Here is a 23,318-nt window from a genome sequence, read left to right as displayed (position 1 = left end):
AAATAACTCAAGGGCATAGTAACCTTGTAAAAAGACCAGCATTGTGACAGTCCATTGAAGTCCGAAATCACACACCACCAGGTTATCGTCCAACAGGTTTATTTGGAATCACAAGCTTTTGGAATGTAGCCCTTAATCAGGTGTCTCTTCCAAAGCTTGTGATTTCACATGAACCTGTTGGACTAGAACCTGGTGTCATGTGATTTCCGACTTTGTCCACCCCAGTCCAACATCGGTACCTCCACGTCCTGACTCTCTGTAATGAGTTCACATCCATTCTATAGTGTGGTACCTTGAACTGTACACAATATTCCAACTGAAGTCTAATCCATATCCTACACAAAGTCATTTTTGCGTATATAAATCTCCCTGCTCTTGTAATCCGTGGCCTTATTAATGAAGCTGAAATACTGATTGCTTTATTAACAGCTCTCTCAACCTGTCATGCCACCTTTCATAATGAATGTATATATTCACCCAGACCTTTATACTCCTGCATGTTCTTCAGAATAGTATCTGTTAATTTATACCAATTCTCCTTGTTATTTGGACCAAAGTTTCACTTTTGTATTGAACCACATATGCTACCTAGCTACCTACTTTGCCAATAATGTCAGTGTTCTTTTGAATTTCTAATTAAATCTAAATCTTTTACTTTCATTCCTCTCTCTTCTAAGTTTGAGGCCCTGCTCACTTGTAAAATATGCAAAATATTTGCATATTTCAAGGTTGAGAGAGCTGTTAATAAAGCAATCAGTATAATGCAAAATGTATTTGCATCAATCTTGTCTGAACTTGCATACAGTGAGGTTTTGTGGCACTGTCTGCAGTTGGAAAAAGATCTGATAAGTTGCCATTCCATCAATTGGCTGCTTTTCCAGAATATTGGAAAAGATTAAGCTCGGGTGGGACTTTTCTCACTGAAAAGAAACTCTCAAGTTTTTCTTTTTTAAAATATGAAAGGGTTTGGTAGGGTAGATGTGGAGAGGCTTTTTTCCATTTGAGGGGGACTCCAGAGCAACAGAGTATACATGCAGAATAACCACTAAAGACTTAAAAAGGGATTTGTTCACACAGTCGTGAGAAAGTGCAGTGTGCTGCCACACAGTCGAGCTGAAAGAGATGTGGTGATCCATTTTGGCAGCACTTTGCTGAGGGGAACATTTCCATGGTGGTCTGAAGTCCCATTCAGCCAGAGCTTATTCCCAGTTGGAAAGTATGGGTCTGTGTTCACAGGAACTGTTTGGTAGCAAACTGTCCTGCAGAGATGTTTACTAGCAATGAAATAGTAAGTTTCATACAATACGTTTTCACAGATGAGCATTCCACCCAAAGATAGGTCTTTGGCTCATAATCGTATTGAAATCCAGGGCAATGTTTTCCTTTTCGATAGTGGTTTCCCATTGTCTTAGTAGCAGGAGAAGAGACAGTCTGACTGGACCCTGTTGCTGTTGGTGCTATTCTGAACCATATGCTGGTTACCTAACCCCATCAGCCTTTCCTTCCTGCATGTCCTTTGCAAACGTCACATACTGGTGAACATTTAGTTCCCAACTTTGATCTCCTTGATCCATTATGGCACTAAAATCATTCCCATGAATCTCGAACTGAGACGTTAATTCATTTGGTTTATTCTGAGTACTAAGTGCATTTACGTAAAGAGCCATTCATTTTGCCTTTTTACTAAATGTTTCCTCTTTGACCCCACTTGCTGCTGTTTTCTTATGCTTGTACATTAGATTAGATTAGATTAGATTAGATTACTTACAGTGTGGAAACAGGCCCTTCGGCCCAACAAGTCCACACCGACCCGCCGAAGCGTATACCACCCAGACCCATACTCCAACATTTACCCCTTCACCTAACACTACGGGCAATTTAGCATGGCCAATTCACCTAACCTGCACATTTTTGGATTGTGGGAGGAAACCGGAGCAGCCGGAGGAAACCCATGCAGACACGGGGAGAATGTGCAAACTCCACACAGAGAGTTGCCTGAGGCGGGAATTGAACCCAGGTCTCTGGCGCTGTGAGGCAGCAGTGCTAACCACTGTGCCACCGTGCACACACACACACACACACGCTCATAGACAGGTGCGTGTACACACATGCTCACAGGTGCACACACTTTCCTGTCCCGCTCTGGGTATAAACACCAAAATAGTTCACAGACATACACATGCGCACACACACACACACTCAGACAGATGCACATACACACACACGCTCACAGACAGGTGTACTCGCACACGCACATACGCTCACAGACAGGCGTGCGTACACACACGCTCACAGGTGCACACACATGCTCACAGACAGCATGCGTACACACACGCTCACAGGTGCACGCACACACACGCTCACAGGCATGCGTACACACACGCTGATAGGTGCACACACGCACGCTCATAGACAGGTGTGCGTACACACGCTCACAGGTGCACACACACATGCTCACAGACAGGCGTGCGTACACACACGCTCACAGGTACACACACGCTCACATATGCTCACAGACAGGCGTGTGTACACACACGCTCACAGGTGTACACACACGCTCACAGACAGGCGTGCGTACACACACGCTCACAGGTGCACACACACACGCTCACAGACAGGCGTGCGTACACACACGCTCACAGGTGCACACACACACACATGTTCACAGACAGGTGTGCGTACACACACGCTCACAGGTGCACACACACACTCACAGACAGGCATGCACGCACACACACACTCAGGTGCACACACAGACAGGCGTGCATATACACGCGCTCACAGGTGCACACACACACACATGCCCACAGACAGGCGTGTGTACACACACGCTCACAGGTGCACACACACACACACGCTCACAGACAGGCGTGCGTACACACACACTCACAGGTGCGTACACACACGCTCACAGACAGGCGTGCGTACACACATGCTCACAGATAGGCGTGCATACACACGCTCGCAGGTGCACACACACACATGCTCACAGATAGGCGTGCGTATACACACGCTCACAGGTGCACACACACACACATGCTCACAGACAGGCGTGCGTACACACATGCTCACACATGTTCACAGACAGGCGCATACACATGCTTACAGATAGGCGTGCACACAAACACATGCTGTGGTCAGCAAGGTTTTGGAAAGAATTCCGAGGGATAGGATTTATGACTACTTGGAAAAGCAAAACATGGTTAAAGGCAGTCAGCATGGCTTTGTGAGGGGCAGGTCATGCCTCACAATTCTTATTGAGTTCTTTGAGGAGGGGACGAGACAGGTCGACGAAGGTCGAGCAGTGGATGTGGTATATATGGACTTCAGCAAGGCATTTGATAAGGTTCTGCATGGTAGGCTCATTCATAAAGTCAGGAGGTATGGGATACAGGGAGATTTGGCTATCTGGATTCAGAACTGGTTGGCTGACAGAAGGCAGAGAGTGGTTGTAGATGGAAAAAACAAAGAACAAAGAAAATCTACAGCCCAGGAACAGGCCCTTCGGCCCTCCAAGCCTGAGCCAATCCAAATGTACTGTCTAAACCTGTCACCCAATTCCTAAGCATCTGTATCCCTCTGCTCCCCACATACTCATGCATCAGACATATCTTAAATGAATCTACCGTGCCTGCCTCTACCACCTCTGCTGGCAACGCGTTCCAAACTCCCACCACCCTCTGTGTGAAGAACTTGCCGCGTGTATCCCCCTTAAACTTTCCACCTCTCACCTTGAAAGCATGACCTCTGCTTATTGAATCCTTCACCCTGGGGAAAAGCTTGTCTCTATCCACCCTGTCTATACCCTTCATGATTTTGTAAACCTCAATCAGGTCCCCCCCTCAATCTGCTTTTTTCTAATGAAAATAAACCTAACCTACTCAACCTCTTGTCATAGCTAGCACCTTCCATACCAGGCATCATCCTCGTAAACCTTCTCTGCACCCTCTCCAAAGTGTCCACATCCTTTTGGTAATGTGGCACCCAGAACTGTACACAGTGTTCAAAATGCGACCGAACCAATGTCTTGTACAATTTTAACTTGACTTGCCAGCTCTTAAACTCAATACCCCGTCCAATGAAGGCAAGCATACTGTATGCCTTCTTGACCACTCTATTCACCTGTGCAGCAACCTTCAGGGTACAATGGACTTGCACTCCCAGATCTCTCTGCCCATCAACTTTTCCCAAGGCTCTTCTATTCATTGTATAATTCGCTCGAGAATTAGACTTGCCTAAATGCATCACCTCACATTTGTCTGGATTAAAAGCCATCTGCCACTTTTCCGTCCAACTCTCCAGTCTATTATATCCTCCTGTATTCTCTGACAGTCCCTTATGCTTTCTGCTACTCCACCAATCTTTGTGTCATCTGCAAACTTGCTGATCATACCAACAGTGCCCTCTTCCAGATCATTTATGTATATTACAAACAACAGTGGACCCAACACTGATCCCTGTGGAACAGCACTGGTCACCTTTCTCCATTTTGAGAAACTCCCTTCAATTACTACTCTCTGTCTCCTGTTGCTCAACCAGTTCTTTATCCACCTAGCCAGAACACCCTGCACACTGTATGACTTCACTTTCTCCATTAGTTTACCATGGGGAAACTTATCAAATGCCTTACTAAAGTCCATGTATATAACATCAACAGCCCTTCCTTAGTCACTTCCTCAAAGAACTCTATTAAGTTGGTAAGGCACGACCTCCCCCACACAAAACCATGTTGCCTATCACTGATAAGCTCATTATTTTCTAAATATAAATAGATCCTATCTCTCAGTACCTTCTCCAGCAACTTTCCCACCACCAATGTCAGGCTCACTGGTCTGTAGTTACCCGGAATATCCCTATTACCCTTCTTGTACAGGGGGACAACATGAGCAACCGTCCAGTCCTCCGGCACCTCACCTGTATTTAAAGATGCCACAAAGATATCTGTCAGGGCCCCAGCTATTTCCTCTCTCACCTCCCTCAGCAAACCCTGGGATAGATCCCATCCGATCCTGGGGATTTGTCCACCTTACTAACCTCTAGCATACCCAACACATCTTCCCTACTTATGCCAACGTGATCCAGACTAATCAGACTTCCATCTTTAATTTCAAGATTCATCATGTTCCTCTCTTCAGTGAACAGTGATGCAAAGTAATCATTCAGAATCTCACAGCCTTCCTTCATTATTTTTTAGTAGACCAATCCTTTCTCTAGTTACCCACTTGCTTCTTATATAAGAATAAATGCTTTGGGATTTTCCTTAATTCTGCTTGCCAAAGCTATTCCATGACCCCTTTTAGCCCGCTTGATTCCTTGTTTAAGACTTATCCTACTCTTCCGATATTCCTCCAGGGCCCGTTCTGTTCTTAGCTGCCTCGACCTTATGTACGCTTTCCTTTTCCTCTTGGCTAGTCATACAATTTCTCCTGTCATCCACGGTTCACAAATCTTGCCCTTCCTATCCTTTGCCTTCAACGGGACATGCCTATTCTGTACTGCCATTAACCGATCTTTGAAAGCCCCTCCCACATCTCAAATGTGGACTTGCCTTCAAATAGCTGTGTCCAATCCACTTTCCCAGCTCCTGCCTAATTTTGATATAATTGGCTTTGACCCAGTTTAGTACTCTTCCCTTAGGACCACTCTCTTCTCTATCTACGAGTATTATAAAACTTATAGAATTGTGGTCACTGTTCCCAAAGAAATTCCCCACCGCAAATTCTACCACCTGTCCTGGCTCGTTCCCCAGTACCAGGTCCAATATGGCCCCTTCCCTCGTCGGACTATTGACATACTGCTTTAGAAAACTCTCCTGGACACTTCATACAAATTCTACTCCATCCAGATCTCTGACGCTAACTGTATCCCAGTCAATGTTGGGATCCCATCATCACGACCCTATTGCCTGTTTACCTATTTGTTCTTCTACCTCACGCTCACTGTTGGGAAGTCTGTAATACAGCCCCAACAATGTAACTGTACCCTTCTTATTTCTCAGCTCCACCCATAATGCCTCACTATCCAAGACCGCCACAGTGTCCTCCTTTAGCACAGCCGTGATATCGTCCTTGACCAGCAATGCTATTCCGCCCCCTCTTTTACTTCCCTCCCTGTCCTGTCTGAAGCGTCTATATCCTGGAACATTTAGTTGCCAATCATCATGCCCTTCCTTCAACCAAGTCTCTGATGGCAATAATGTCATACTCCCAGGCACCAATCCAAGCCCTAAGTTCATCTGCCTTACACACTGTACTCCTTGCATTAAACTAGATGCATTTCAGGCCACCAGTACTTTTGCGCTCACCTGCTCTCTGCCTATTCTTCCCTTTATTAATGGTATCTTCATAATTCTTACGGTCTCCAGTCTCCACCTCGCTGCCTACTTGTTTTCTGTTCTGGTTCCCAGGCCCCTGCCACATTAGTTTAAAACCTCCCCAACAGCAGTAGCAAAAACTCCCCCAAGGATATTGGTTCCAGTCTGGTTTGGATGTAGACCGTCCATTTTGTAATAGTCCCACCTTCCCCAGAACCGGTCCCAATGTCCAACAAAGTTTTCTGCCTGGAGGTCAGTGTTGAGTGGGGTCCCGCAGGCTCTGTTCTTGGGATTCTGCTCTTTGTAGTTTTTATAAATGACATGGATGAGGAGGTTGAGGGGTGGGTTAGTAAACTTGCAGATGACACAAAGGTTGGAGGTGCCATTGATAGTAACGAGGGCTATTGCAGGCTGCAGCGTGACAGAGACAGAATGCAGAGCTGGGCTGAGAAATGGCAGATGGAGTTCAACCTGGATAAATGCGAAATTATGCATTTTGGAAAGTTAGACTTGAATGCTGAATATAGGATTAAAGACAGGATTCTTGGCAGTGTGGAGGAACAGAGGGATCTTGGTGTTCAAGTACATAGATTCCTCAAAGTTGTCATCCAAGTGGATAGGGTTGTTCAGAAAGCATACGGTATTTTGGCTTTCATTAACGGGGGATCGAGTTTAAGAGCCGCGAGGTTTTGATACAGCTCTACAAATCCCTGGTGAGACCACACTTGGAATATTGTGTCCAGTTCTGGTTGCCTTACTATAGGAAAGATACAGAGGCTTTGGAGAGGGTGCAAAGAAGGTTTACCAGGATGCTGCCTGGAGGAGGGCTTGCCTTATGAAGAAAGATTGACTGAGCTTGGACTTTTCTCGCTGGAGAGAAGGAGAAAGAGAGGTGACCTGATCGAGGTATACAAGGTATGAGAGGCATGGATAGAGTCAACAGCCAGAGACTTTTCCCCAGGGCAGGATTGACTGGCACAAGGGGTCGTAGTTTTAAGATATTAGGAGGAAGGTATAGAGGGGACGTCAGAGGTAGGTTCTTTACACAGAGAGTTGTGAATGCATGGAATGCATTACCAGCGGTGGTGGTGGAAGCAGAGCCATTAGGGACATTTAAGTGACAGCTGGTTATGCACATGGACAGCAGTGAATTGAGGGGTGCGTAGGTTAGGTTATTTTATTTTATATTAGGATTAATCCTCAGCACATGGGCCAAAGGGCCTGTTCTGTGCTGTACTTTTCTATGGTCTATATTCTATGTTCAGACAGGTGCGCGCACGCGCGCGCGCGCACACACACACACACACACTCACTGACAAGCATGTACACACACTCAAAGACATATACACGCATACACACACACATGCTCACAGACAGGCGGACACACACACATGCTCACAGAAGGGCGCACACACACGCTCATAGACAGGAGCACACACACATGCTCACAGACGGGTGCACACACACACACACATGCTCACAGAAGGGCGCACACACGCTCATAGACAGGAGCACACACACATGCTCACAGATGGGTGCACACACATGCTCACAGATGGGCGCACACACACACACACACATGCTCGCAGACAGGTGCACACACACACATGCTCACAGAAGGGCGCACACACACACTCATAGACAGGAGCACACACACATGCTCACAGACGGGTGCACACACAGACACACACGCATGCTCACAGAAGGGCGCACACACACACACACATGCTCACAGACAGGCGCACACACACACATGCTCATAGAAGGGCGCACACACACATGTTCACAGACGGGTGCACACACACACACACACTCACAGACGGGTGCACACACACACACACACACAAATGCTCACAGACGGGCGCGCACACACACGCTCATAGACAGGAGCACACACACACACGCACATGCTCACAGACGGGCGCACACACACACTCATAGACAGGAGCACACACACACACGCACATGCTCACAGACGGGCGCGCGCACACACGCACATGCTCACAGACGGGCGCGCGCACACACACACATGCTCACAGACGGGCGCGCACACACACTCATAGACAGGAGCACACACACATGCTCACAGACGTGCGCGCACACAGATACACACATGCTCACAGACGGGCGCACACACACGCTCATAGACAGGAGCACACACACACACACACACGCTCATAGACAGGAGCACACACACACGCACATGCTCACAGACGGGGGAGCACACACACACACTCACAGACGGGTGCACACACACACACACACACAAATGCTCACAGACGGGCGCGCACACACACGCTCATAGACAGGAGCACACACACACACGCACATGCTCACAGACGGGCGCACACACACACTCATAGACAGGAGCACACACACACACGCACATGCTCACAGACGGGCGCGCGCACACACGCACATGCTCACAGACGGGCGCGCGCACACACACACATGCTCACAGACGGGCGCGCACACACACTCATAGACAGGAGCACACACACATGCTCACAGACGTGCGCGCACACAGATACACACATGCTCACAGACGGGCGCACACACACGCTCATAGACAGGAGCACACACACACACACACACGCTCATAGACAGGAGCACACACACACGCACATGCTCACAGACGGGGGAGCACACACACACACACATGCTCACAGACGGGCGCGCACACACACTCATGCTCACAGATGGGCGCGCACACACATAGACAGGAGCACACACACGCACATGCTCACAGACGGGCGCGCACACACACACATACACACACACACACACGCACATGCTCACAGACAGGCGGACACACACACACAAATGCTCACAGATGGACACACACGCACATGCTCACAGATGAGCGCACACACACACACGCACATGCTCACAGACAGGCACACACACACACACAAATGCTCACAGACAGGGGTGCACACACACACATGCTCACAGACGGGCACAGACATGCTCACAGATGGGCGCGCGCGCACACACGCACATGCTCACAGACACACACACACAAATGCTCACAGACGGGGGCGCGCACACACACACGCACATGCTCACAGACGGGCACACACATGCTCACAGACGGGCGCACACACACACGCACATGCTCACAGACGGGCGCGCACACACACGCACACAAATGCTCACAGACAGGCGCACACACACGCATATGCTCACAGACGGGTGCACACACAACACAAATGCTCACAGACAGGCGCGCGCATACATAATTAGTTCCTAGCCCACTCTGCAGCATGGCCCTTGGTCTTGAAGTTGCTGAGCAGCAACAAGCACCTGACTGACATGTACCAATATTGGATGGGGCATCACTGGGTGGGGCATCACTGGTGGGGCATCACTGGTTGGGGTATCACTGGGTGGGGCATCACTGGGTGGGACATCTTTGTGTAGGTCATCACTGGGTGGGGCATCACTGGGTTGGTCATCACTGGTTGGGTCATCACTGAGTAAGTCATCACTGGATGGGGCATCACTGGGTCAGGCATCATTGGGTAGGTCATCACTGGGTGGGGCATCATTGGGTAGGTCATCACTGGGTAGGGCATCACTGGGTGGGGCATCACTGGGTAGGTCATCACTGGGTGGGGCATCATTGGGTGGAGCATCATTGGGTAGGTCATCACTGGGTGGAGCATCACTGGGTGGGGCATCACTGGGTAGGTCATCACTGGGTAGTTCATCACTGGGTAGGTCATCACTGGGTAGATCATCACTGGGTAGTTCATCACTGGGTGGGGCATCACTGGGCAGGTCATCACTGGGTGGGGCATCACTGGGTTGAGCATCATTGGGTAGGTCATCACTGGGTTGGGCATCACTGGTTAGGTCATCACTAGGTGTGTCATCACTAGGTGGGGCATCACTGGGTGGGGCATCATTGGTAGGTCATCACTGGGTGGGCATCACTGGGTAGGTCATCACTAGGTGTGTCATCACTAGGTGGGGCATCACTGGTTGGGGCATCACTGGGTAGGTCATCACTGGGTAGGTCATCACTGGGTGGGGCATCACTATGTAGGTCATCACTGTGTAGGTCATCACTGGGTGGGGCATCACTGCGTAGGTCATCACTGGGTAGGTCATCACTGGGTGGGGCATCACTGTGTAGGTCATCACTGGGTAGGTCATCACTGGGTGGAGCAACACTGGGTAGGTCATCACTGGGTAGGGTATCACTGGATAGGTCATCACTGGGTGGGGCATCACTGTGTGGGGCATCACTGGTTGGGTCATCACTGGGTAGGTCATCATTGGGTAGTTCATCACTGGGTGGGGCATCATTGTGTCAGTCATCACTGGGTGGGCAACACTGGGTAGGTCATCACTGTGTGGGGCATCACTGTGTAGGTCATCACTGGGTAGGTCATCACTGGATGGGGCATCACTGGGTGGGGCATCACTGGGTAGGTCATCACTGGGTGGGGTATCACTGGGTAGGGCATCACTGGGTAGGTCATCACTGAGTGGGTCATCACTGGGTGGGGCATCACTGGGTGGTTCATCACTGGGTAGGTCATCACTGGGTAGGTCATCACTGGGTGGGTCATCACTGGGTAGGTCATCACTGGGTGGGTCATCACTGGGTGGGGCATCACTGGGTGGTTCATCACTGGGTAGGTCATCACTGGATGGGGCATCACTGGGTGGTTCATCACTGGGTGGGGCATCACTGGGTGGTTCATCACTGGGTAGGTCATCGCTGGGTGGGTCATCACTGGGTGGGTCATCACTGGGTAGATCATAACTGTGTGGGTCAAGAAGTGATCCCAACAGTGATCCCACCAGCTGACCAAGTTTGAGCTGGACAGGTGAGTGCTTGTGGAGGTGAGGTGAGGTGAGTGTGGGCACTTCTGTCAGACACCTACCACTACGTATACCTGAAAAGTGGAAAAATTCTGCACATTTTTTTATTTCCAAGCAATTGGGAAATGCAGAATTTATCATGCAGCAGAATGTTTAATACTTGTAACTTGCTGGATTGCTGGAAAAATGTCTACTTTCCAACAGTCTGCGCATTTGATCATTGTAGCCAATTGAACAAACTCTAGGGCAGTTTGTGGGGAAGACAGAAACTCGAAAAATAATTTCTGCAATTCATATCCAGATTGTGGCCACTATCAATGCTGAGGTTATTTAAACTTGCATTCTTTATTTCTGTGTGAACCTGTGTTCACATTACCTCATGGAACCATGCAATATTCTCACAGGAGTGCAATTCCCAAACATAGTCTGTGCACGATCATTCTGAATTTGACTGCTGGGAGTTACTTTCTGAACTCCGGAAATAAAATGTTAATTTTATGCCCTTCCCAAGTTCAAATATCACTAACTAGTTCTTCATTCAGTGAAAACATCCACCAAAACATTATTTGTGTTCTTTCAATAATCATCCTGACCTTCTCTTCTCTCTCGACAGTGCGGCCGAAGTGCTGAAAACTTTGACAAGTTCTTCACACGAGGACAACCAGTGTTAACGCCACCTGACCAGCTAGTTATAGCTAACATTGACCAGACCGAGTTTGAAGGATTCTCATTTGTAAACCGAGAATTTGTCCACCCCAGTTTAACCAACGTTGTATGAAACGCAGGACAAGCAGCAACAGCAAATAGGCCTTTGTTTAAATTGTCTAGAATAAATCAGCAATTAACTTTACAAGATAATAATGTTCCAAAAAAGTTAAGGAACAAGCACTTTTGATTTTTAGAAAAAAAATTAATATACATTAAAGAGATTTATTGACAATTTTAACGTCCAGCTTTAAATCAGTCTAATATAATTGTGAATCATTCTGATAACTAAAAGACAAGAAGGTTTTAAAGAAGCATTCTCCTCTGCTGGATCTAAGTTTTTTTTAAAATGCTGAGATACAAATTGCAATATACAAATGGCCCTGGCCAAGGGACCAGCTCTTTCGTTTTGTCTTCCCAATAATCAAAGATGGTCAGCTGTCTCAGTATCAAAAGCAACTGTTTCTCCAAAATATGTTGTGGATGAACTATGTTTGAGGAAATCCAAATTTGTATCTCATAACATTCTCTATCTGTAACTTGCACTAATGTATCAAATTGATATTTCCATTTTGAATGCGGAACAAGGAACCTGAAGGTATTGCAGGGAATTAGTTAAAAAGGGAAGCAGAGGATTAAAACAAACGATCAAATTCTGTTGGTATTTTAACATGTACTAGAAATCACTGTTCCAAGTAGCTACTGAGAGGATGTAATACATTTTCTCCTGTGAATCACATTCAGTTTAACATGTTCCTGTTCAAAAATACAGAAACTAAATTTAGTGCACACAACTAATATTCAGTGCAGGAATTGATTCTGCTACTTTTATATCAAACTGCAAAGAATGCTGTGCTACAATTGTCTAGCTCATACCTTGTTACAGTTTATCATATGGGATGAGTTTTTTTTAGGAATAGCAGCATTCATCTTGCAGCAGAGCTTTGGCTTTGATTTTGGTAGAGCATATCTTCAATGTATTATCGGAGCAACGACTTCATACAACAGCGTGTGGCAAAACTGTCTTTCATTGTATTAAAACATGCAATGAAACCATGTTATTGCATCTCTAAAATAGCATTCAATTACCTGAGCGACATTTTGAGAAAAACAGTGTGGCACGTCTCATGACAGTCTCCCTTTAAAATGCTGACTGAAAGTTTTCTCAAACTTTTAAAAGACCTATTGCAATTTTTAATCTAAGGAACAGATTTTTTTCTTCTGAAGGCGTTTGCTTGTACTGTTAGAAAGCAACCTTTCAAAGAAAATACATTCAAAACCTATTAAAGTACTTGTTGTATTGTTTAGCTCCTGTACTTATCACTACAAGTAAACAAAACTATTTTGGTCAAACTTACTTTATTTTTCTTAAGGTTGAACAGTAAATGCTAAATCTTAAAAAAAGCCACATTTAAGTCCATGTGCGCACCTTCATTCAGTTTATGAAATGGGAGTCAGTTAGGATCGTGTTGCCTTGATTTTGGAAACAGTAATTTAGTAACTCACTATTCTACCTTTAAGAAATGCATGTTGGAATACAATATAGCATGTTGTTGATAGGTGCTGTATGCAACAGCATTATGAAAGCACGTATGTTTGGCTGTTGGTCTAAACAGTGTTTGCTATATCCAAGTTGAAAGTGCACCTTTTTAAAAAAAATACAAACTACAATTGAAAATAGCAAGTTCTTTTTAAGTCGCATCCTTCTTCAGTGCTTGTTGTTCTGGTTGATGGTCACACTCATTTCTACTTTTGTCATATTGCATAATTCAAAGTGACATGCCTGAATCTGCCAATTTATTGAAGATATAGAAAGTATATGTACACACCCATACCCTGGTACCTGAAACATCAATATTTAAAACAAGCATTAATTGATGCTGAATGCAAAAATTTTAAGTGAATGAGAAAGGTGAATAAAATATATAAAACACGTATGAAACACTGCTATGTGATATCTTTCACAATTTATAGTAAGTTTTTGGACCAAACGTTTTACTAATTGTGTTTACTTAGTCAGCTTGAGTACAAATATTTACTGAATGGAAGGTGCTAGGAGGGGGAAATGCTTGTAAATTAAATGCTAATATCAATGTATAATATATATTCTCTTAAAATTGAAGAAAAGGTTCAATGTTGATCAAGTGTCTGATCTTCAAATATCTCAAAATTATTTCAAAAGACAGCCCTCTCAAAAGATTAAGGAATTAACTTTGACATTAATCTGAATTTTTGTTTATTTTTGAATGAAATTAAGAAGATATAATTGAAGGAATGACTTGGAGAAACTTTTAAGTCCCTTGGTTTATGAGACCTGGAGTATAACGGTAATGTGTCACATTAAATCTTCTCCCTTAGATTGCCAGAACCAGTAAGCACCCCGTTTCTGCATCTCTTGTTAAATGTTATCCAGTTATTGTAATTCAAACTATTGTTTCTCCAAACCAATAAAACAGATAGCCAAGTAAAAATAGTTATTCACCTTCTTTGAAAAAGGGCTAAGTATTGAAAGGAATATTGATAATGAGACTGCCTCTTTAAGTATGTTTTGAAGCTGTTAAAAAGAACACTTGCATCACTGTACAGAACATTATGCAGGTTATGTTGTCAAAAATGATATGTACTGCTGAATAAGATATGTTTTCAGGTAATTTGTTACCCCACACTCCAAATAAAGCTTCAGCCACTCAACTCCCTGCTTTCAGTTGCTTTACACCAAATTGCCACACACTTTTTTAAGAGTTCTTTAAACAAAAGCTTTTACATTAACTTATAGATTATATATTTGATCAACATGAGTTTTAAGGTGACAATTCAATCACATGGCTTTGTATGTTTTCATAAACTGCTCGAGCTTAACTCTCTCAGCTTATATTCAACTGGCTTCTCCTGTTAAACTGCTGATTCGCCTGACACAGTCAATTGTACACTATTGACTGGCTGCAGACTTCATATCATTGCCTTATCAGCATCACTGCAAGTAAAACTAAAACGTGACTCTAGTTGAGTATGTAGATTCGCAGAATACAGCAATGACATCATTACCCTCCAGCAAGTAAATATAGTCCTGCATTTCAGACAGACCACTTAAAATGGGAGGTACAAATGACCTAGTCAACTGTTTTAGTGACAGGGAGAGAAAAATCAATCTCTCTGAATTATTTGGGATGCCCAAAAGTTTGCATTCTATGTAAATTAGAGCGATCACTAACATCTTGAAGTGACGGGTTTTCTGTATGGAAGGTTTTACGCGACATTTCATAGAAAAGCCTCCCATGTTTCCTCTCTTCACACTATTTTGGTGAATAAATATCCACATATCTAGAATTCACTTTTTTGTTAAAAGGTATGAACGTTCCAAACAGCACTGATATCAGGATTCTTCAACATTGACACATTTCATAAAAGCCTTCAAACCCAGTAACATTGCAGAAAACTACGTGAGGCTCAGCAGGAACTGCTACAATAATTTGAGGGAGTTTCTCGCTAAAATTGCACAGTGGCTGTCATGACTGAGGGAGTCGTTCTGACTGCAAAAATTCAATATATTCTGCAGGGTAAGCTATTACATCATCGTTGTCCTACAGATTTTTTTTAAAATCCAAAAATAATCAGCAGTTCAATTCACTTTAACTGAAGTTTCTCATTGTTTACACAGCGAGTAAAATTACAAGAAAATCACTTGAGAAACACAATATGTTCATATAAACCAAAAACAAAAATCACAGTTTCTCATCATGAAGGTGTTATTTCAAATTTCTGATTTGCAATGGCAAAAGTCATCTCCCCATCATTTATCATAAGCAGTCATATTATTCTCTTTAGCACTGAATTCTAATTAGGACCTGTAGTGAGCCGGAAAGGAAATGAGAACAGAAGACTCAATATTCACTTAGAAATTGGTAGATTACGGTACATTATCAAAATGCAATGTTTTACTTCATCTATTATATATTAAGAGACTTGCTTTCCTCAAATTGTTTTGCATGGTATTGTTTGTTATATGTTCATTGTAGTTTGACAATGTGTAAAAAATAAACAAAGTGGCTGTCAGAAGTGTTTGCTTTGATTTCATTGTCCCCCTGCAGGGTTTTTGTTACAGTTCTTCCTTGTCTAAAGATGATGCAAGTTATGGGGTGACAGGCACTGAGCTGACCAGGAAGCCACTGTCTGTGTTTAGTGTTAACCATTTCAGTGTCGAGGCCTCAGGGATCAGTCAGGGGTTCAAGGGTTACGGGAAGAACACAGAGAAGTGGACGTGAAGAACGTCAGATCAGCCATGTTCCTACTGAATGGTGGAGCGGGCTTGAGGGGCCAAATGGCCTACTCCCATTCCTGCTTCTCACGTGTTAAGCCAGATCCGTTTCACCACTGAAGTCCAGTCTCAACTTTCTGACACGTAATTATCAAGAATCCAAACTCATTTATTTCCTCACAAGCCTTGGGGCACAGGGGCCTATTGGCCCTTCCATTAAAATCAGCACAGTCTGAGCATCAGAGCTGGGACCTGGCTTTGATATGGCCAACCACTGCTCCAGGAATAAAACCCACTACCCATTTGGATCATCACAACACTTCCTTCCTAAAAGGTAAAGAATGGATTGGGCAATAAGGTGACACATTGTCAAGTTGTACATTTCTGCTGAGGCCTACTCGTGCAGTTTCCCCACATGCAGAGGTTCCTGATTTTAATTCAACTGTTCCATCCTCAGCCCCAACCCCAGCATGTGAATAACAGTTTCATTACTTGGATGTAGACTGCTTCAATTGGTATATGGTGAAATTGGGAACTAAATTCTACCATTTTTAAAATGGATTAATACTAGTAGAGGAAATGAATCACCAAACCATACTGTGACATAGATAAAACCATGTTGTCCCTGTAACAAGTGCTAATGCAATTAAAACTATAAACAGTCGAAGATTGTGTGAAGAAAACACTGTTTTGTCATGACTATATATAAAAAAACTTCAGATTGTTCCATTCCAATTGTGAAGTATGAAGTTTCATTTTATAAGTTAAACCTTCTAAGTAATCAAGTGGACATAAATCAATCTCTCAGTGGCAAAAATTGAATCAAATCTTAACTGAAAACTAAAGCAGTCAACTCCAAATGCAACAAATCCTGAACCACTTCCACAGCTGACAAGTAGCAGGTAATGTTCCTACCACACAAATGCCAGGCAATGACCGTCTCCAACCAGAGACAATCTCACCACAAACCTCTTGATGTTCAATGGCATTTCCATCACTGAAACGTTCCGGAAGTCACCAATGACCAAAAACTGAACTGGACTAGCCAAATACATTCTGGGGCTAAAAGAGCAGGTCAGAGCCTAGAAATCTTTCAGCAAATACCTGACACGATTCCCTAAAGTCTATCCACCATCTATAAGGCACAAGTCAGGAGTGTGATGGATTACTCCCCTCTTGCCTGGATGGGTGCAGCTCCAACAAAACACAAGAAACACAAGAAGACACCATCCAGGACAAAGCAGCCGCTTGATTAGCACCACATCCACAAACATTCACCCTCTCCACATTAACACTCAATAGTAGCAGTGTGTACCATCTACACGATGCATTGTAGAAATTCATCAAGGCTCCTTAGACAAGACACTCCATATCCATGACTGTCATCTGGAAGGACAAGGGCAGCAGAAACACGGGAACACCACTCGCTGCAAGCTCCCCTACAAGCCACTCACCATCATGACTTGGAAATATATCGCTGTTCCTTCACTGTCACTGGGTTAAAATCATCTGAAATTCCCTCCCTATTAGCATTGTGGGTCTACCTACAGCATCTGGACTGTAGTGGTTCAAGAAGGCAGTTCACCACCACCTTCTCAAGGCCTTGCAGCACCAGGGACCTAGCCTCAGGTGACTGTGTGGAGTTTGCAAGTTCTCCCTGTGTCTGCGTGGGTTTCCTCTAGGTGCTCCAGTTTCCTCCTGCAGTCCAAAGATGTGCAGGTTAGGTCGAATGGCCATGCTAACTTGTCCATAGTGTCCAGGGACATGCAGGCCAAGTGGGTTAGCCATGGGAAATGCAGGGTTATGGGTTAGGGTGGGGGGCCAGTGTGTTGGTGGGAAACTCCTCAGAGGTTTGGTGCAGTTTTGATGGGCCGACTGGATTCTTTCTGCACTGTGGAGATTCCATGATTTCATGAGCTGTGGACAGGCAATAAATGCTGGCCCAGCCAGTGATGTCCACATTCCATGAATGTGTCTTAAAATGTCTTATCAATGTTTCAGTGAGTTTAACAAAATATAGGGAAGTTAGGTCTGCAACAGCAGACCCCAGTTTATGTCAAGCTGATTGATGTGATTTGACCTCAAAATCAATGGCTTTGGATCAGGGTGAAGTATCCTAACTTCGATCCCGCAATTAAGTGAAAAGATATGTGGAAATTTGGAAAGGGAGACTGGCTCATGCTTGGCTGTGGTTCGGACAGCTTGATAATGCACCTTTTCGGAAATGAACAGTATCATAGAAATGACAAAAGGAAGTTGTGCGCGTGCCTTTTCACTGGAAAATTCCCTTTTCCACAAGCTTTTCTTTTCAGGGTCTGAACACTGTGCAACCATCAATGAACAGCCCCACCTTTAACCTATGACAGAGGAAAAGTCATTGTTGAAGTTAGTTTCATTCAGACACTGCCCAGGAACATCCTGGCACCAGAAACAGAAAAATCTCAGCCAAATTGTTGTGTAATAGTTATGATTCCAGCAACAGGAGATTTTACTCCTGATCTCGGCTGGATTTAAATAGGGGTTAAAGCAATAGAAACAGCACACGGTAAGTTCAAACACAGCCCAGACCTAGAAAGCTGCAAATCAAAGAGCCTGGGGCCTACAGTCATGTAATAACATCCAGGTACTGGGCTCATTGGCATGTTGAGCTCCTTAAAGAGTCATCACCCTAAAGATAAAACCACAATGTCTCCCTTTACCCCAATGATAGCTCTCATAATAGTTGAAAACACATAAAGATTGGGTAATGCCAAAATTAGTTTTACAGAGATAGAGTAAGTGCAGAACTTAAAGAATGTTGTTTTGGTGGATTGGATGATTCCTCTAATGGTTGCCCATTTAAAACAACAATGGGGTGAATCTATGTCTCACAAAGGGTCAGGAGTCTTTGTACTGCTTCCTGAAAAAGTGATGGAAGCAGAGTCTTTGAACATTTTTAAGTCAGTACTGAATAGATTCTTGCTGAATGAGGGGGAGTGGAAGGTTATTCTGAGTGAGGGAGCGGAAGTTTATTCTGAGTGAGGAGGTGGACGGTTATTCTGAGTGATGGGGGTGGGGTTTATTCTGAGTGAGGGGATGGAGGGTTATTCTGAGTGGGGGATGGAGGGTTATTCTGAGTGAGGGAGTGGAGGGTTATTCTGAGTGAGGGGATGGAGGGTTATTCTGAGTGGGGGATGGAGGGTTATTCTGAGGGGGGTTGGAGGGTTATTCTGAGTGAGGGGGTGGGGGTCACTCTGAGTGAGGGGGTGGAGGGTTACTCTGAGGGGGGGTTGTACGGTTATTCTGAGTGAGGGGGTGGGGGTTACTCTGAGTTGGGGATGGAGGGTTACTCTGAGTCGGGGGGGCGGAGGATTATTCTGAGTTGGGGGTGGAGGGTTATTCTAAGTCGGGGGGTAGAGGGTTATTCTGAGTGAGGGGGTGGAGGGTTATTCTGAGTGAGGGTGTGTAGAGGGTTTTTCTGAGTGAGGGAGTGGAGGGTTACTCTGAGAGGGGGTTGGAGGGTTATTCTGAGTGAGGGGGTGGGGGTCACTCTGAGTCGGGGGATGGAGGGTTATTCTGAGTCGGGGGGCGGAGGATTATTCTGAGTTGGGGTGGAGGGTTACTCTGAGTTGGGGGTGGAGGGTTATTCTGAGTGAGGGGTTGGAGGGTTATTCTCAGTGAGGGGTGGAGGGTTTTTCTGAGTGAGGGGGTGGAGGGTTACTCTGAGGGATGTTGGAGGGTTATTCTCAGTGAGGGGTGGAGGGTTTTTCTGAGTGAGGGGGTGGAGGGTTACTCTGAGGGGTGTTGGAGGGTTATTCTGAGTGAGGGGGTGGAGGGTTATTCTCAGTGAGGGGTGGAGGGTTATTCTCAGTGAGGGGTGGAGGGTTATTCTGAGGGGGGTTTGGAGGGTTATTCTGAGTGAGGGGGTGAGGAGTTATTCTGAGTGAGGGGTGGAGGGTTATTCTGAGGGGGGTTTGGAGGGTTATTCTGAGTGAGGGGGTGGGGGGTTATTCTGAGTGAGGGGGTGGAGGGTTATTCTGAGTCGGGGTGATGGTGGTGGAAGGTTATTGGAGGAATGACCAGGAGTATGGTTTGAACTTACAATCAGATCAGCTGCGATCTTATTAAATGGCAGTGCAGGATTGAGAGTGAAAATGGCCACCTCCTGCTCCTTGTCTATGTTGTGGTGTGTCCTTAGGGAAGTGTGGATTCCTTCTGTGGCTGTTCTCGGTTGATTTCCTCCTGGGTGTTCCTTGACATTGATAACATCTACCACGTTCACTCATGTTGGCTGGCCTTAGCTGATAGATCAAATACCTCCCCTGAGCTGGCCTCCGCCCCTCTTCAGTGTCACTCCACCAGGTGTCCTGCAGTAGGCCATTCGGCCCATTCAGTCTGGTCCAGCCTTCAACGGGATTACCACGATCTGAGAATCTTCAAATCCATTTTCCTGCCTTTTCCCCACAACCCTCAATTCCCTTACCTGTCTATCTCAGCCTTGAATATATTTAATATCCTAAGACCTGGGCTCACTATGCAAATTCGGAAGCGTCTGTGAGTAATCACGTTCCCACTGTGGCTGGTGCCTCTGCCAATTTGACCGACATGTCCTTGAGTCGCTCTGCACCAGGGGAAGAGTTGCGTACCACATTTGTCCTCCCATGTTCCTCTGAGAAGTGTAAGTACATCGCAGAGAATTTGGGCGCTTGCTCATTCAGCAAGATCACTTCCCTTCCAAACATGATCTCTCCCAGCAATAGTAACTCTCTTATCCCGAACTGTATCACGACAAGCTGAAAGCCTTGTTTCACTGCCCTACACTCACGTGAGCGATTTAATGGTGTGAATCGTTCACTCGGTGAGATTGCATGATCCTGGGTAACATTGGGATGAGGATGGCACATGATTCACACCTACATTCCCTCTCATTACCACAGCCACTGCACGGATGCTGAGGTAGGTGTGCGGCAGTGGCTGCTGACACCAGAACTGGACACATCGGTGGCTGAGGACCCTCACAGCAGTGGCTGTCCAAGCTTACAGGAAACACTGGCTCACACCCCATTTCCGCCACACAGGACCCATTGCCAGAACTGACTCTTCAGGTGCAGCCTGTGTTTGTTGTTCATTCCTTCATCCATTAACCACTCAGCAAATGCAAGCACCTTTGCTGTGATCCACACAGAAAGCGTCTGTTGTTGAAATCAAAGAGGGATACGTCCTGTACCAGATTGAGGCTGTCTAGTCTCTCTGTGATAGCAGACAAGTGGTCGACTGGGGAAGAAGGAGGTTGGTGTTGTGCTGGTAGTTGGTGCAGAGATTACAACTGAGCTTGGGAAGGAATGCAAGAACACATTCCTTCTTGCATAGGGTAGAAGATAGATAGATAGATAGATAGATAGATAGATAGATAGATAGATAGATAGATAGATAGATAGATAGATAGATAGATAGATAGATAGATAGATAGATAGATAGATAGATAGATAGATAGATAGATAAATGCATACTTTAATAAACATTCTTGCATATATATACTTCCATTTTTATTAAATATATTTCCTCATATAAGTGTGTGTAACAGTAATTTTAAAATGTGTGTGTAAAGGCTGTTTGTGGTTGTCAAATATCTGTAGACTAATGTGTGCAGCTTCATTGTTCAGAAGGTTTGGTCTCCCCCTGATCATCTGGGATTACAGCTGCTATACAATATTGAGTACAAAAAACGGGGAGGCTGTGCTGAGTCAGTGTGTAGACTGTGGCCAGGCCACATCGAGGGTCCTGTTCCGGTCACCAGCCTTTCAGAAAGATGTGAGCGTTTTTGTGAAGTTGTGGAGGAGGGTTAACGGAAAGGTTCCAGGACGTTAGCCTGAGTGACAAGGTCAGCCCGGGGGGAGCAGTGGGTTCATCTTGGAGTGAGGAATGAAGGAGGCGGAGACAATGATAACAGATGTAGATAAAGCAGACCAGGAGAGACTTTCATTAGTGGATGTCATGAGGACTAAGGCATACAGATTTAAGGTTTCAGACAAGAAATGTAGGAATCTGGGGAAGAAATTATTTATTCCGCTTTTGTCCAACTTCCCTTCTCTTTTCCCTTCCCCCCTCCATTCCCCTATCCTCCACCCAATTCCCCTATCCTCCACCCAATTCCCCTATCCTCCCCCATTCTCCTAACCTCCCCCCATTCCCCGATCCTCCCTCCATTCCCCTATTCTCCCCATTCCCCTATCCTCCCTCCATTCCCCCCCGCTCCCCAATTCCCCTATCCTCCCTCCATTCAACTCCCCTCCCCATTCCCCTCCCCTCCCCATTCCTCTACCCTTCCTCCATTCCCCTATCCTCCCTCCAATCCCCTCACTCCCCATTCCCCTATCCTCCCCATTCCCCTCACTCCCCCATTCCCCTATCCTCCCCATTCCCCTTATCTCCCTCCATTTCCCTATACCCATTCTCCTATCCCACCTCCATTCCTCTCCCCTCCCTCCATTCCCATATCCCCGTTCCCCTCCCCTCCCCATTCCCCATCATCCCTCCATTCGCCTATCCTCCCTCCATTCCCCTCCCCTCCCCATTCCCCTATCCTCCCCATTCCCCACCCCTCCCCATTCCCCTATCCTTCCCATTCCCCACCCCTCTCTCCATTCTCCTATCCTCCCCCATTCCCCTATCCTCACTCCATTTCCCCTATCCTCCCCCAATCCCCTATCCTCCCCCATTCCTCTGCCCTCTCCATTCCCCAATCCTCCCCATTCCTCTCCCCTCCCTCCATTCCCCATCCTCCCCCCATTTCCCTATCCTCCCCAATCCCCTCCCCTCCCCATTCCCCTATCTTCCCTCCATTCGCCTATCCTCCCTCCATTCCCCTCCCCTCCCCATTCCCCTATCCTCCCCATTCCCCTGCCCTCCCTCCATTCCCCATCCTCCCCCATTCCCCTCACTCCCCCAATTCCCCTAACCTTCCTCCATTCCCCTATCCTCCCCCATTCCCCTATCCTCCCTCTATTCCCCTCTCCTCCCTCCATTCCCCTCCGCTCCCCCATTCCCCTATCCTCTCTCCATTCCACTATCCTCCCTCCATTCCCCTCCGCACCTCATTCCCCTATCCTCTCTCCATTTCCCTCCCCTCCCCATTCCTCTCCCCTCCCTCCATTCCCCTATCCTCCCTCCATTCCCCTCACTCCCCCATTCCCCTATCCTCCCCCATTCCCCTCACTCCTCCATTCCCCA

At 46.0% G+C, this 23,318-nt stretch overlaps 1 protein-coding gene across 4 annotated transcripts in view; it reads left to right on the top strand.

Moving 5' to 3' along the window:
• The window catches only part of prkcaa (protein kinase C, alpha, a), a 446,457-nt gene extending 430,547 nt beyond the window's left edge, over positions 1–15,910 (top strand). For all 4 annotated transcript variants that reach the window (XM_043715075.2, XM_043715073.2, XM_088000739.1 and 1 more), the window contains one exon: positions 11,763–15,910. In XM_043715075.2, coding sequence (XP_043571010.2) covers positions 11,763–11,927 — 165 coding nt within the window. In that variant the 3' untranslated portion in view covers positions 11,928–15,910. The remainder of the gene's footprint in view (positions 1–11,762) is intronic.
• Positions 15,911–23,318: the final 7,408 nt, after the last annotated feature.

Source organism: Chiloscyllium plagiosum, unplaced genomic scaffold, assembly GCF_037043375.1.
Source record: "Chiloscyllium plagiosum isolate Xiang-an unplaced genomic scaffold, Cpla_swu_hap1 HiC_scaffold_25, whole genome shotgun sequence".
In the NCBI taxonomy this organism is placed as follows: domain Eukaryota; kingdom Metazoa; phylum Chordata; class Chondrichthyes; order Orectolobiformes; family Hemiscylliidae; genus Chiloscyllium; species Chiloscyllium plagiosum.
The sequence above is the reverse complement of the archived record's forward strand: the minus strand, read 5'-3'. Positions and strand labels throughout refer to the sequence as shown.